We start from the raw sequence: 14,825 nt of genomic DNA, 5'->3' as shown, positions 1-14,825 counted from the left end.
GACCCCCTGTATCATGATCCTCGCACTCCTACAACACCATACCTCAGGAAGATCTTGGGAGTACTGACAAGTGTAGGTGTAGCCGAGGCTTGTATTAACGTTGTTATGTCACCGCTGCAACCCGCCTGGAACCCTCACCGTGTCAGTGTTGATATTCACTCACTGCATCAGCCCAAGAGGGACTGGCTCCCTCATGTGCTGCAAGACATGTTCATGACTAAATTGTCCAAGTACCCACACGTTCAGGCTATTCATGTTTATTGTGATGGGTCAGTCAATGGCAGCAGGTCTGGATGTGGGCTGTTCATCCGTGACTACATCTCTGCCAGTCTCTACACTGACACTGAGGTTTCCAGGCGGCTCCCTGCACCCATGTCTTCCACTAGAGCAGAACTGTATGCTGTACTGGAGGCGCTCCACATTGTGGCGCCTCTCCATAAGAATGTATATTTCTTTATTGACAGTCAGGCTGCATTGTACGCCCTTCAATCCACCTCCCCCATGGACTGTGATCTAGTTAATAAGTGTCTTGATCTCATCCACGCCCTAGAAGGTGCTGGTGCCACGGTCCATTTCATCTGGATACCCTCTCATGTGGGTATCCCGCTAAATGAAAAAGCAGACCACCTTGCTCAGTGTGCCCTACAAGATGACACAGTGGACCCTGGCACTGAGTACACTCTGGGTTATGTTAAGAGTAGCATTAAGGACTTTGTACAAAGTAGCATTAGTGATCAGTTGGAGCTTTGTTGCCATAGGGGCAGTAGCACTAGTCTTCACTATGCACGTGTCTCCCAGAGCTGTGCTTACACCTACGGGAGACACACTGCATCACATGACAGGGTGGCAATGAGGCTCAGATTAGGCTACAAATACTTTTGGGAAGTCAGTGCTTCTCCTGGTGTGTGCTGTGTGCTGCACCAAGGGGACACACTCTGCGTCACTATATCATGGAATGTCCTCTCATTGCTAAATTTAGGCCACAAGGTCAGCATGACTTGTACAGCCTCATTGACCATCTCCTAGACTCTGCCACCCTCAGGGATATACTCAGGGAATATCCTCAGTTTGCTCCCAGACTGTAGGATGTCTTAGGCAATAAGGTGTGCAATATGTGTATTTATTTATTGAAATACTTGTATTCTTGTTGTGTATACTGTCCAGAGTTATTTTGTGATACTTTAACCTTAAGTCTTTGCCCAGGGGTGGGTGGCAAGGCCCATCCTCCTCCTTTGTTGTAATTATTTATTAATTCAACAATAAATGTATCAATCAATCAATGTTCTTGGAGAGTGGCAACTATCTCATTAAATATCGATTTGCATCAGCAGTTTTTGCTGAATAATTCATTCTTAGGATACTATATAGATATGTATTCTCTTTTCCCTCACTAACTCCAACATCGATCTTCTCTATCTACACATCTGGACACGTTTTCAAACCTTTCCCAGTGACGTCACAACGTAAAGAAAGTCACAAGTCGACTGGAAAGACCAACTTTATGGTCTTGTTTTGCGACTGGTTTCTCCAGTCACTAGGCACCGATATTCTGACAGAAACTCTATCGACTGGCACTTTTAGTCACATATTGACACCTTAATTAAAGGCTGGTTCATACGTGTCAATTTACGATCGAAATTAAAGTCGATAGAGTTTCCGACTGAATATCAGTGCCTATAGCAACTTGAGAAAACAGTCGCAAAACAAGACCAACATGTTGGTCTTGTTCAATCGACTTGCAACTTTATTTAAGTTGTGATATCACGGAGAAAGGTATGAAAATGTGGTGTCGATGTAGGGAAGATTTTGGAGTTAATGAGGGAAAAAAAGCACATCTGGGACTCTTAAAAAATAACATTACAGCAAAAACGCTTACGCAAATAGACGTTCGATGAGATAGCTGCTATACTCTCCGAGGAATGCATCCCTCGATGGAGGATGCTGTTGGTGAGGATTGAATACTTGTGATGATTTAATCTGATCACAATCGACATCTTCACGGAGACACACTACATCACACGACAAGGTAGCAATAAGGCTCAGATTCGGCTATAAATACTTTTGGGAAGTCAGTGCTTCTCCTGGTGTATGCTGTGTGCTGTGTGCTGCACCAAGGGGACAGAATATTCTGCGTCATTGTCATGGCCGGAATGTCCTCTCATTGCTAGATTTGGGCCGCAAGGTCAACATGACTTGTATACCCTCATTGACCATCTCCTAGACCCGGCCACTCTCGATCAGGGATATATTCAAGGAATATCCTACGTTTGCTCCCAGATTGTAGGATATTTATGCAATATGGTGTGCAATATCTGTATTTATTTATTTACTTATTCATGTAGTGTATACTATATATTTTTATATCTTTGATACTGTACCCTAATGTGTTTGTCCAGACCGAGGGTGGCAAGTTCTATCCTCCTCCTTTGTTGTATTTTATTATTAATGCAGCAACAAAAGTGTCAATCAATCAATCAGAAGAAATCTCGTTGGGTAGCTGTTTGTTTACACTCAATTCCCACCAAACAGCTGTTACTTCCCAGTCCCTATGTGTGAACGTGTTCTGACTAAAAGGGTTCAATCGATACTTCTAACGACTTGTAATTTCAGTCTCATATTGACACTTGTGAATCCGTAACACATAGAGAGAGAGAGAGAGAGAGAGAGAGAGAGAGAGAGAGAGAGAGAGATTTAACTCAGGATCGTTTACATATTCATATATACATCTTTAAAAAAGCTGCCCATATTTTTTGAACAAATGTTTTGCCTAAACATTTCATTCAATGTCATATAGAAAAAAGTTCATTCCGAACGTTTCTTCCGATTTCCGTCAAGCGGTGAGCGGTCCGGAGAAGCCAGGAGTCACGGATACGAACTATCAGCATGGCAGAGCGTCAACAAAACATCCAGGGATGAAGGTTATGGATAGCAAGCCATTCAGGATTAATTAAGGAAGGAATACAAATAGTGAAAAAGACAGAAAAGTGCACATCCTTGAGGAAAGTCTTCAAGGTGCTGGGGAGTTTTGATTTCAGAAGCAGAACCTACTCATCCCAAAAGTGACACCATGGCCCTTGTAGCGTACAGTGATGACAGTGACTTAGGGACAGACTCTGAGGATGGGGACGAGACTCAGAAAGTAGTTGTGAAAGCAGGTGGCGAAAAAGCCTTAGTGGAACCTCCTGCCAGGGTACCTCCAGCCAGGACAGAGGGCGGCGTGGAAAGCATCGAGGACGAGGACGAGGACGAGGACTTCCCGAAAAGTGGAAATACGTCCAGTCCTCTGTTCTCCTCTGTGCCCGCTGCTGTGCCACTATCGAGTCTGCTTGATGTGGGGGAGGTAGAAGAGGATGAAGTAGTGGATGTGCCGACAGTAGATACATGGAAAGTGACTCAGGAATTGAAAAAACAGAATAACAGTGTAGTAGAGCCATCGCTCCATCCTCCCCAGCCACGCAAGGAGAGAAAGAAAGTAAAAATCTTCATACCATCACTGTCAGAGGTGAGTTGTGTTCATTTTGATACTTTAGAAACTTAGGTTTTCAACCTGAAAGATTTTTTTTTTTTTCTTTTTTGATAAATCCTATCAGTAGTGGCTCCATATGTATTCTGTTGCCTCCCCTCTCCAGAACAAGCAAGTATATATATATATATATATATATATATATATATATATATATATATATATATATATATATATATATATACAGGGTGGGGCGCGGATACTTACCGATTTGAGAATGAAATAAAAACCTGTTCACACTTCACAATTCTTTATTCTTCTTTTATGCCTTTCACACAACATGGGAGATTTACTTTTACACTGTTTTAAAGACAATATCTTTTAAATGTCCACCTCCATTTTCAATACACTGATTCAGACAATTTTGGATGCTTTGGTCTACTCTCTCCAGCATTTTGAGCGGTATATTGGCTATTTCAGTTCGGATGGCGTTCTGTAGGTCTTCCAGGGTCTGTGGACGGGTCTGTGGACGGTCGTTATAAACCAAGGATTTGAGATATCCCCACAGGAAATAATCACAGGGGGCTAAATCAGTGTGTGCCCACACTGCACACATTTCAATGGGATTTCTAAGAGGAGCTTTTCCCGACCGACTGATTTCCCTGAGAGGAGACTTAAACTGGCCTGCGCGCTCACGTGATTTAGGCCCCTGTCATTATTTCCTGTGGGGATTGGTTTATAACAACCGTCCACAGACCCTGGAAGACCTACAGAATGCCATCCCAACTGAAAGAGCCAATATACCGCTCAACATGCTGGAGAGAGTAGACCAAAGCATCCGAAATCGTCTGAATCAGTGTACTGATAATGAAAGGTGGACATTTAAAAGATATTGTCTTTAAAACAGTGTAAAAATAAATCTCCCATGTTGTGTACAAGGCATAAAAGAAGAATAAAGAATTGTGAAGTGTGAACAGGTTTTTATTTCATTCTCAAATCGGGAAGTATCCGCGCCCCACCCTGTATATATATATATATATATATATATATATATATATATATATATATATATATATATATATATATATGATGAGAAATGTAGTGAATTGATTGATATTATGTATAATTTCTCTCACAAATGAATATATTTCGAGTTATGACTGCTTTTTCAACTTCAACTAATGCCTACATCTCATTCCCAGTGATCTTGGGAGACCTGTGGCAAATTAGGTTTTTTAGATGGGGGAGCATTAAATTGAGTAATGTACATTGCAAATCAACAAAATCACATAAAACCTCTGAAAATATTTTGATGGTGGAGGCAACTGTTGGATTCAGCAGTGGCAACTGTTGCTTTGTTTATGTTCAGCAGTGTTGCCAGAGCTACATTTCCAGCTAGATCTGCTGCACCCCCTGCTTCCCACCGTACTAAACAAACCCATCCTTATAACCCTCTTGCCGGAGGATGGGGTGGATCTCCCTGGATAGCCCCCTCTCCAAGGCTTATAGGCCTATAGCACCTGTAGATGTAGATCATTTGAAGAGTATGGAAGTGCTGATAAACTTCGACCCATTAATGGTGCAGGCAATTTTAATTATAGTGGTACCCATATTAGGGCCCATATCACCACCCAAGCACACCTATAGTGAAACCACCTAGAACCTGGGTATCATGGTGATATGATACACCTTACTTCTGATTTCTCTAAAGGGGCTATCTCACTGGCCTATGATACGCGGAACAAGGAACATCCGCTCCAGATAGCTGGAACTTGCCCGGGATTAGCGGAGCCAAGTTGGGATGGCTTCATATCCATCCCGGTTCTTCGTATGCTATCCCAATGAAAAAATAAACATAATATATGTAATAAAAACCTTTTTTTTTTAAACTAAAAAGAACGTGCCTAAATTTTTCATATTGGAATATTAAATAATATTTCATCAGTTTAGAAAGAGAGAATATATATATATATATATATATATATATATATATATATATATATATATATATATATATATATATATATATGAGTCGCTCTATGCCATTTTGTCGTAATCCCGTCAACCCTACTTTCGAGTAAAACGCGCTCAAAGTTAAACACTGAAAATGCGCATGAAATCGGTCAGAATTATATAAGATTATACATAAAATGAAAGATCTCGGGTAGTTTTGTTTAGTTATGGTGGTTTTCAATAGTAAATCCAAAAATTTCGGGTTCATGTCGGTAGATTTTTTTAGCCTATTTCCGTAGCGGTAAATTTTTTTTAGGTGAAATGGTTTCTAAGGTGCTAGTTTAAGAATTCACATTAAAATTAGGAGTGTGTGAAGATTTCATGATGATAGCTGCAAAACTCAATTTTATATAAATTCTTTTCGAGCGAAAAATAAATAATTCATTATCCTTCCAAGTATGTTTCATTTTCAATTATTGTTCGAAAGGGTTGACTAAAGGTAAAAGTAAGTATTTATGCATTGTCTTTACCTAAAATACAATCCAAGGCTGGGGAAGTTGAAGGGGCGCTGGTAGAAGCCATAACTTCAGGAAAAGTAGCATAGGTCTTGCCATGGCGAGTTAAAGGGCGATGCACATGGGAGAGAGAGAGAGAGAGAGAGAAGGAAAACATGCCTCTCATTGGCTGAGGCGCGGCATGGGTGTGACGTCACGCGCTGCTGATTGGCTGGCTGCCAGCAGCTGTGAGCTTGGAGATACGACAACACAGCTCGGGATGCAACATGTTAGTCTCGACTTTCCCTGTCATGTTTTTGCATGACTTTGCACCTTGTTTTAGGTACCCAAATGGTCGAGTTTGGCTTGGCCGACCTTAACATATGACTTTTACACCCTTCCCCTACACTGAGCAACTGTTAACTCAGAATCGCAATTTTCCGGGGTTATGACAATATGGCACGGGGCGCCTCATATATATAATGTCGATAGTTTGGGCTCAAAGCAACCACCTTTGACTTCAAAGTTGCCATCGCGCGTCTCAGTTTTTCTCTAGTTTCTTTTGCTTACTTTCCTTCAATAAGAGGAAGTGCACATGCAATTCCACACACAATGAAGCACAGGTTGAGATATAGCTAAGCGGCATGGTTTTGTTCTGGTTTATTTTGATTAGGCTTGGTCTTGGTTGCTGGGCCGTTTGCCTAGCATAGCAAGAACGCGGGCAGCTTGTGTGTGATAATGTTCCTGGTTTCGTACCAAGAACCATGGCCCACATTCCACGTAACATAGGCCAGTGTGATACCTCCTTAAGATTTCTGACTGGGGCAAAGAAAACTTAGTAGTGTTTAATTCCTCCATCTATCAAATCGACACAACCTCTATCGCCTTCTTCACACAACCTTTCAGACATCTATCCCCTCTTCAGTGACACTCAACTGTCCTCCCTCTTCTATACTGAATATTCCCGGTCTGTCTTTTATTTAGAATAATCTCTTGCTAAAACAGCTTCTATGAAGTTAGGCATTCTGAGGCATCTCCGCCAGTTTTCTCACCAACTGCTAATGCTGTACAAGGGCCTTATCTGCCCATGTAGAGAGTAATCTTTGTATGTATCAGGGGCCTTCCAATCATAGTTTTATTAATTGGAGGTGTCTCTGACATTTCACCTCTGCCAGTTGGGGGACCTGAGGAGGTACTATGCAGATTTTTCCTGGAATGATTACTGTTTCCATGTCAGAGACCCATCTCTGTGTGCTGTGTGCATAACAGAGGTGATAGTGTCTAGCATGGAAGCATACATTCCTCATATATTTTCTCAACCTAAACTTTACAAACTTTGCTTTAACACAGTCTGTTCTTTCACTATACATGATAAAGAGGTTGCCCACAAAGGGTACCTTCCATCACTTGACTCTCATGCTCTTTATATTTCTACCTGGAATCATGCCAAGTCTGTTCTTCAACTTGCTGAACACTCCTTCTTTAATAGAAAGTCAAAGTCTTTTGAAATCCAACTTAAGACTTCTAGCATCTGGTCAAAAATCATCTCCAATAACTTTGTTTCTTCATCTTTTCCTCCTTCCATTCACCCTGATGGCACCACTGCCATCACATCTATCTCTAAAGCTGAAATCTTATCTTAAACCTTTGTGTGTATAAACCTTTGATAATAACTCTACCTTGGATGATTCTGGAGTTATCCCTCCCTTTCCTCCTCTTTCTGAATATTTCATGCCTTTGATTAAAGTTTTTCACAATCATGTTTTCCATGCCCTAGCTGGCCTAAACCTTTGGAAGGCTTATGGACCTGATGGGATCCCTCCTATTGTTTAAAAAACTGTGACTCCTTGCTTGCATCTTGCCTGGCCAAACTCTTCCAACTCTGTTTTTCAGCTTCTACCTCTTGCTGTAAGTTTACCTACATTCAGCATGTTCCTAAAAATGGTGATGGTTCTAATCCCTCAAACTATTGGCATATAACTTCAATCTCCTGCTTGTGTAAAGTACAGGCAATCCCCGCTTAACAAAGGTTCACACAAAATTTCGCTACAATGAAGGTTTCCTTTTACTACCATCTGCTCGCTTAGTCTCTTATTCTCGAAGTGAAGCTGGATATTATTCACAGACACGAGAGGTGAGAAAACTAATAGCATTGCTTCCCACCATGGCTTGACTCCATCTACTGTCTACCATTTTCAAGTCAGCAGACTCTATTAAGAAGGCTGGTGAAATCATATCTTCCTTGCAAGCTAAAAGAACCACCTGAACTCGTGACTCTACAATGGATAAAATGGAAAGCCTTGTGGAAATGTGGTACACAAGTTTTGTATGCGGTACAATGATGCGCCCTTTGTTTACATTCCACAGGTTGCCCGCTAGCGTATTTCCCGCTCCACTCTCCCTCCCTTCATAAATTTAAGATCATCAACATTATAAAGTTACTTACTTACATACATTAGTGTACATTATAATGACTTAATCTTAAATCAAACTGCTTAAATGTTTACCTTCATAATTTTTACTTTCATTAAACCTTTTACTGTACTATGATGCACTCTCGCTTTGTTTACCCTCAATGGAAGCTCAAGTCAGGGGTTAAACTTGTTATAATTGGTTCATTTAACAAAAATTCGCATAACGAAGGGTTTTTTTAGGAATGTAACCCCTTCGTTAAGGGGGGTTGCCTGTATTTGAATCTATCCTCAATAAGATTCTTAAACATGTGTCACTTCACACTCTTCTCTCTGATCACCAGTATGGCCTCCATCAAGGCTGCTCTATTGGCGATCTGGTCTTCTTTACTTAGTCTTGGTCATCGACTTTTAGACATTTTGGTGAAACTTTTACTTTTGCCTTAGACATATCAAAAAGCTTTTGATAGCATCTGGCACAAAGCTTTTATCTCAAAACTACCCTCCTACAGTTTCTATTCTTCTCTCTACAACTTTTTCTGAAGTTTTCCTCTCCGACCATTTTATTGCTGCTGATAGACAGTCACTGTTCTCCTAAATCTATAAACATCTGTCTTCCTCCAGGGTTCTGTCCTGTCACCCACTCTCTTTCTATTATTCATTAATGACCTTCTTAACCAAACGTCTTTCCCCATCCACTCCTGCAGTGATGATACCACCCTACATCTTTCCATGTCCTTTCAGAGACGACCAACCCTTCACGAAGTTAACAGATCACACAGGGACACCACAGAACGCCTGACTTCTGATCTTTTTAAGATTTCCAATTGGGGTAGAGAAAATCTAGTAGTTTTCAGTGCCTCAAAAACTCAATTCCTCCATCTATCAACTCAACACAACCTTCCAGACAACTATCCCTCTTCTTCAATGACACTCAACTGTCTCCCTCTTCCACACAGAATATCCTCGGTGTGTCCTTTACTTATAATCTTAACTGGAAACTTCACATCTCATCTCTTGCTAAAACAGTTTCTATGAAGTTAGGCATTTTTAGGCATCTCTGCCAGTTTTTTCAGCCTCTCCTCCCAACAAAATTGCTAACTCTGTATAAGGAGTGCTCTTTGCATGTATGGGGGGGGGGAGTTCCACTCACACAGTTTTATTAGATAGGGTAAAATAAAATGTTTTTGTCATAATTTCTCTTCTCTGACTCACTGTCTTCAGCTACCTTCTCACTGCCAGGATGTTGCATCTCTTGCTATCTTCTAACCTTGTTTTTATGCTAACTGCTCTTTTGATCTTGCTAACTGTATGCCTTCCCTCCCCCTGTGGCCTCGCTGCACAAGGCTATCTTCTTCCTCTCACTCCTACACTGTTCAACTCTCTAATGCAAGAGTTAACCGGTACTTTCAGTCATTTATGCCTTTCTCTGGCAAACTCTGGAACCCCCTACCTGCTTCTGTATTTCCAACTGCCTATGACTTGATTTTATTTAAAAAGGGAGGTTTCAAGACATTTATCCCTTTTTTGTTTTTCTTTTGGTTAACTCTTTAGACATGCAAGGAGACTGGCAACTAAGTGGGCCTTTTTTTATTTTATATTGCCCTTGGCCAGCTTTCCCTTCTTACATAAAAAGACTTTCTTCTTCCTCTCTCTATTCTGTCCATCCTCCTAATGCAAGAGTTAACTAGTACTCTCATTTATTTATACCTTTCTCTGATAAACTCTGGAACTCCCCACCTGCTATTGTATTTCCATCTTCTTATGACTTGAACTCATTTAAGGAGTTTTCCAGGCATTTTATATTCATCCCTTTTTTTTCTGCTTAACTCTCTCTCAAAAAATAAATAGAATAAAAAAAAAAATAAAAAAATTTTATATATATATATATATATATATATATATATATATATATATATATATATATATATATATATATATATATATATATATATATATATATCTCAGTTTATGCATGTTCAGATTATGCAATTTTGAAATAACACTAGATAAAAAACCTAGTCATTTTTTTCAAATTATGCAAATTATTTAGAATAACACAATATCATGATGCTTTGCTGGTATGGCAAATCTTGGGAATCATGAGATTCCACGAGATATTTGTTTGGACCACCATATTGCCATCACAGCTGATCGCAGCACAAAGATGCTTCACCTTCAGGACAGCTAGAGGCATGATAAATGTCTTAAGGAAGGTCAATGTGTGCTGTCTTGCTGTCAGGTAGATGCTGATACTGTAGCAATGACGATCCTTTGTTTATTCCCACTGAGAGGTGTACAAAAGCACTTTATATAGGATACGTGCTGCAGGGACCGCTGGGTGTATGTCCTCTTACACAGCCCTTCCAGGAACAAATTAATCTATTTTACATTTTCCCGAAACTCATTCAGGAAGGACAACACCTTTCAATACTTTGTTGGACAGTATACATACTTTTTTTTTATTTAATCACTTTCATTCGTTAAGATTTTGTCTTTTTCCAAGTTTAATGCAAGTCTAGCAGAACAAGAAAACCCTGGGACTTGAATGCCTCACCCAGTATCACATGATATTGGGCAGACAGATGCTACATTATTATACAAATAACAATTTACTGTAATTTATTTATTTATGTTTTTGCTATTGTATCGAGGCTGAACTGCTAATCTGTATGGTTTCAGTTTTCAGATGATGATGAGGAGGAAGAGGAAAGGAAGAAGCCTCCAAAGAAGAAGCTGAATCCATCAAAGGAAGGCAGTGGTCTCTTCTCAGTATTACCAGAGCCCAAACACTTAACAGCCAAGGAGACTGGCCGCTCATTGGTGCCTCACGTTCTCACCAAGCGGCCAACACAACCTAAGAAACCTCAAACAAAGGTTCCAAAAGTAGCACTGGCAACAGCAGAAGTAGGAAGATCACCAATGAATGTAGCTGGTCATGTTTCTGATGAAGATGATGAAGCTCCAGCAGAAACCATTGACTTCTTTTCTTTGTCAGAACCAACTTCTATTGACTCTGTCATGACAGGTAAAGGACTAACCACCCATCAAGTTCCAGCTGCTGCTGCACCATATGTTTTACCCATAAGAGAGGTGGCTGAGGCTCCATTAAATCAACCTGAGCGACCTTCTGTAGTGGAGCAGCAATACCAAGATTATGAAAAGGAAGGTCCTAGTGAAATGGTGCCAAATGCCTCTCAGCCAGCAGTAACAGGAACAGCAACAGCAGCAGGAGCCATTGATGAGGCTACCATCTTACGATTAGCCGGCAAGCGTGGCCGGGCTGAAGCCATCAATTTCATTGATGTGAATGCAGATGATGCATTACTAACTCGGCATGAATGGATGACAAAGGCCTTGACTGAGGAAAAGCCTCTGCATGGTTTCAGCAAGAAACGTGAAGGGCTACCCACCCAGAAACAGAAGCAGAAGCACCAGATTACTTACTTGGCACACCAGGCTAAAGAACGTGAGCTAGATCTCAAGAACACTTGGGCACAAAATAAAATGACCAAGATGCAGTCTCAGGCAAAATACGGTTTTTAACACCACTTTGCCTTTTTAGTTGTACCATAAGGGATCTAAGCAGAGCTCACTGTATCTCTTTGTCAGAGGTCAAGGAAACTGAGTCAAATCTTGAATGTTGATCAGAAGTGCAGTGGTACCTTGAGATACGAGTTTAATCCATTCTGTGACGGAACTCATGTCTCAAAAAGCTTGTATGTCAATACAGTTTTTCCTATTGAAATGCATTGAAATGCCATTAATCCATTCCAGCCTCCCCAAAAAAAACTCCCCTATTTTTTTACATGTTTTCAGGTAAGAAAAAGGTATTCATAAACAATGATTATTGCACAGAAATATAATAAAACAACAAAAGATAATATAAATAGATAAATTACTCTTATAAAGTATATTAATCTTGGAGGGTGCATTCCATGGGACGTTACTGCATCCCCAACCCTCACTTGGGACTGTCGATCAGCTGGAGTGTACAAATATAGCCACCCCACAGAGGACTGGCTGCTCTAATAATCACAGAAGGGCTTGATGACGATTCTGTAAACATTAATTATTGAATAAATGAAGTTTTAAGTAGAGAGAGAGAGAGAGAGAGAGAGAGAGAGAGAGAGAGGCACTGTAGAGGTTTGTTTACATTGTTCTCCCCCATCCATGATAAGTGTGGGTGGAGGAGGTAGAGGGAGAGAGGAGAAATTTTTTTTGCCTTTTCAGTTGTGTACACATACATACTTTATCAATGCATGAACATATATGAAATAACAGCAAAAGTTTATTTAGTGTTCTTACTTTGGAGACACATGTTTTTCGGCTAATGGTGGAAGAGTGGGGAGGGAGGAAAGGATGCAGGCGTCATTCTCACATAAATATTAAGCATAGATTAAAATTGCACTTTCTTTAGACAAAAAATAGGTCAGTAAATGAAAATGATGATAGAACAAGCACAGTGCATGGGATCCCTGGAAAACACGTAGATACTAGCTCAGCTGAGGCTGGACCAATGTGCTGAGCATCCAACTACAATGGCAACATCACCAAGCATGACTCATATCTCAAAATTTTGCTTGTATCTCAAAATAAAAGAATGACCAAATCGTAGCTCATATCTCAAAAAACTCATATCTCAAGGTACCACTGTACAGTGATGCCTCGAGTCAGCGGCTCAGCGCATCGGTCCAGCCTCAGCTGAGTTTCCTGTGGATCTCATGCACTGTGACTGTTCTTTTATAATTTTTACAATATTTACTGACCTATTTTCAATTATCTACAGAAAGTGTATTCTTAATTTGTGTTTCATGTTTATGTTTGAATGTTGCCTGCATCCTTTCCTCCCTCCCCACTCCTCCACCATTCACCACCATTGGCTGAAAATGTGTGTCTCTAAGGTAAGAACACTAAATAAACTTTTGCTGTTATTTCATAAATTTTCATGCATTGATAAAGTATGTATGTGTATGTAACTGAAAGGCAAAACAAATTTCTCCTATCTCCGCTACCTCCTCCATCGATGCTTATCACATAGGAGGGAGGGGAGGGGAAATGTAAATAAACTTCTGCACTAGCTACGGCGTTGCGGCCCCTATTCTCTCTCTCTCTCTCTCTCTCTCTCTCTCTCTCTCTCTCTCTCTCTCTCTCTCAACATTTCATTTATTCAATGAATAATGTTTACAGAATCATCATCGAGCACTTCTGTGATTATTAGAGCAGCCAGTTTTCTGTGAGTGGATCTATTCGTACAAAACAGCTAGTCAACAGTCCCAAATGAGTGGGAATGTGGTAGAGTAACATCCCATGGAATGCACCCTCTGAAATAAATATACTTTATAAGAGTTTTATTTATATTATCTTTTGGTAGTTTATATATTTATATTATATTTTGTTATGTGTTATTATGTTTCTGTGGAATAATTATTACATTTTTCCTGCCTGAAAACACATAAAAAAAATTAGGGATGTTCTTTTTGGAGAGGGTGAAACGGATTAAAGTCACTTCAATGCATTTCAATGGGAAAAATTGTTTTGAGATACAAGCTCCATCACGGAACGAATTAAGCTCGTATTTCAAGGTACCTCTGTACTTCATTTGTGCTGAAGAAGTTTACAATATTTGTTTGTTTTATATTAATATTTATTTTCAGTACATAAATCTAAACAGAATACTGCAACCTTAGCATGGGAAGTGATATTTTGCCCATTACTGTAATGATTTAAGCTTCTAAGCTATTAAAGTTTCTTATGATTTTTATTTTTCTAGTTCATAAAAAATTAAATTAAATGTGTTAATAAGTATATATATTGATACTAAGGATTTATGAGCAATGGTTAGTTTTGCCCCACTTTTTCAATTTACACCAGACATCCTAAACCCTTGACCACATATTTCATGAATTGTATTTTCAAGATGATTGTGAGTATTGCCTAAAAATAATGAGTACAAAAGACATTCTGGGGAGTTTTTATTTATTTACTTTTTTTTTTTTTTTTTTTTTTTTTTAGGCCTCAATATGATAAGAATAATCTGGAATCATATATTTTTGTGGCATGACATGTGTACATACTGTATTTTCTATGTCATACCTTACACTGATGACATGTTAAAACTTTACTTAATACAAGCAGTTGAATGGTGATTGTAGTTGTAGTATTATTCATTAAGATTAAACTGTTGTTAATATTTTTCTTTTTTCTTTTTGGATTTTAATCATCAAAAGAAGTAGAATTTGAGTGTGTGTGTGTGTGTGTGTGTGTGTGTGTGTGTGTGTGTGTGTGTGTGTGTGTGTGTGTGTGTTTACCTAGTATTCAGTTAATTATATATTACAGGGTTTGAATGGAACTCATAGTGACCACTTTCTGCTGTTATAATCTCTTCACTTAATCTGTTCCAGATGTCCACCATCCTATGGGGAAAACTGAACTTCTTAATGTTCCTCAGACACTGACTCATGATCTTGGAAAGTCCTCATGTTCGTCTATCTCCATCCTCTG

The 14,825-nt window shown here is 39.6% G+C and overlaps 1 protein-coding gene across 1 annotated transcript; it reads left to right on the top strand.

Annotated features, from left to right (window-relative positions):
* Positions 1-2,837: 2,837 nt before the first annotated feature.
* LOC123516801 (proline-rich protein PRCC-like) lies at positions 2,838-14,514 on the top strand. Its single transcript, XM_045276479.1, has 2 exons — positions 2,838-3,502; positions 11,004-14,514. The coding sequence occupies exons 1-2, from the start codon at positions 3,068-3,070 to the stop codon at positions 11,865-11,867; spliced, it is 1,299 nt and encodes a 432-aa protein (XP_045132414.1). The 5' UTR covers positions 2,838-3,067; the 3' UTR covers positions 11,868-14,514.
* Positions 14,515-14,825: the final 311 nt, after the last annotated feature.

This window comes from Portunus trituberculatus, chromosome 41 (genome assembly GCF_017591435.1).
Source record: "Portunus trituberculatus isolate SZX2019 chromosome 41, ASM1759143v1, whole genome shotgun sequence".
In the NCBI taxonomy this organism is placed as follows: domain Eukaryota; kingdom Metazoa; phylum Arthropoda; class Malacostraca; order Decapoda; family Portunidae; genus Portunus; species Portunus trituberculatus.
Note: the sequence above shows the minus strand (reverse complement) of the source record. Positions and strands in the feature narration are given on the sequence as shown.

Excerpts from the sequence above, each read along its gene's own strand:
- LOC123516801 (XM_045276479.1), top strand. The coding sequence starts at position 3,068 with ATGGCCCTTGTAGCGTACAGTGATGACAGTGACTTAGGGACAGACTCT. Across the intron at positions 3,503-11,003 it reads TCATACCATCACTGTCAGAG|TTTTCAGATGATGATGAGGA; the intron begins GTGAGTTGTGTT and ends GTATGGTTTCAG.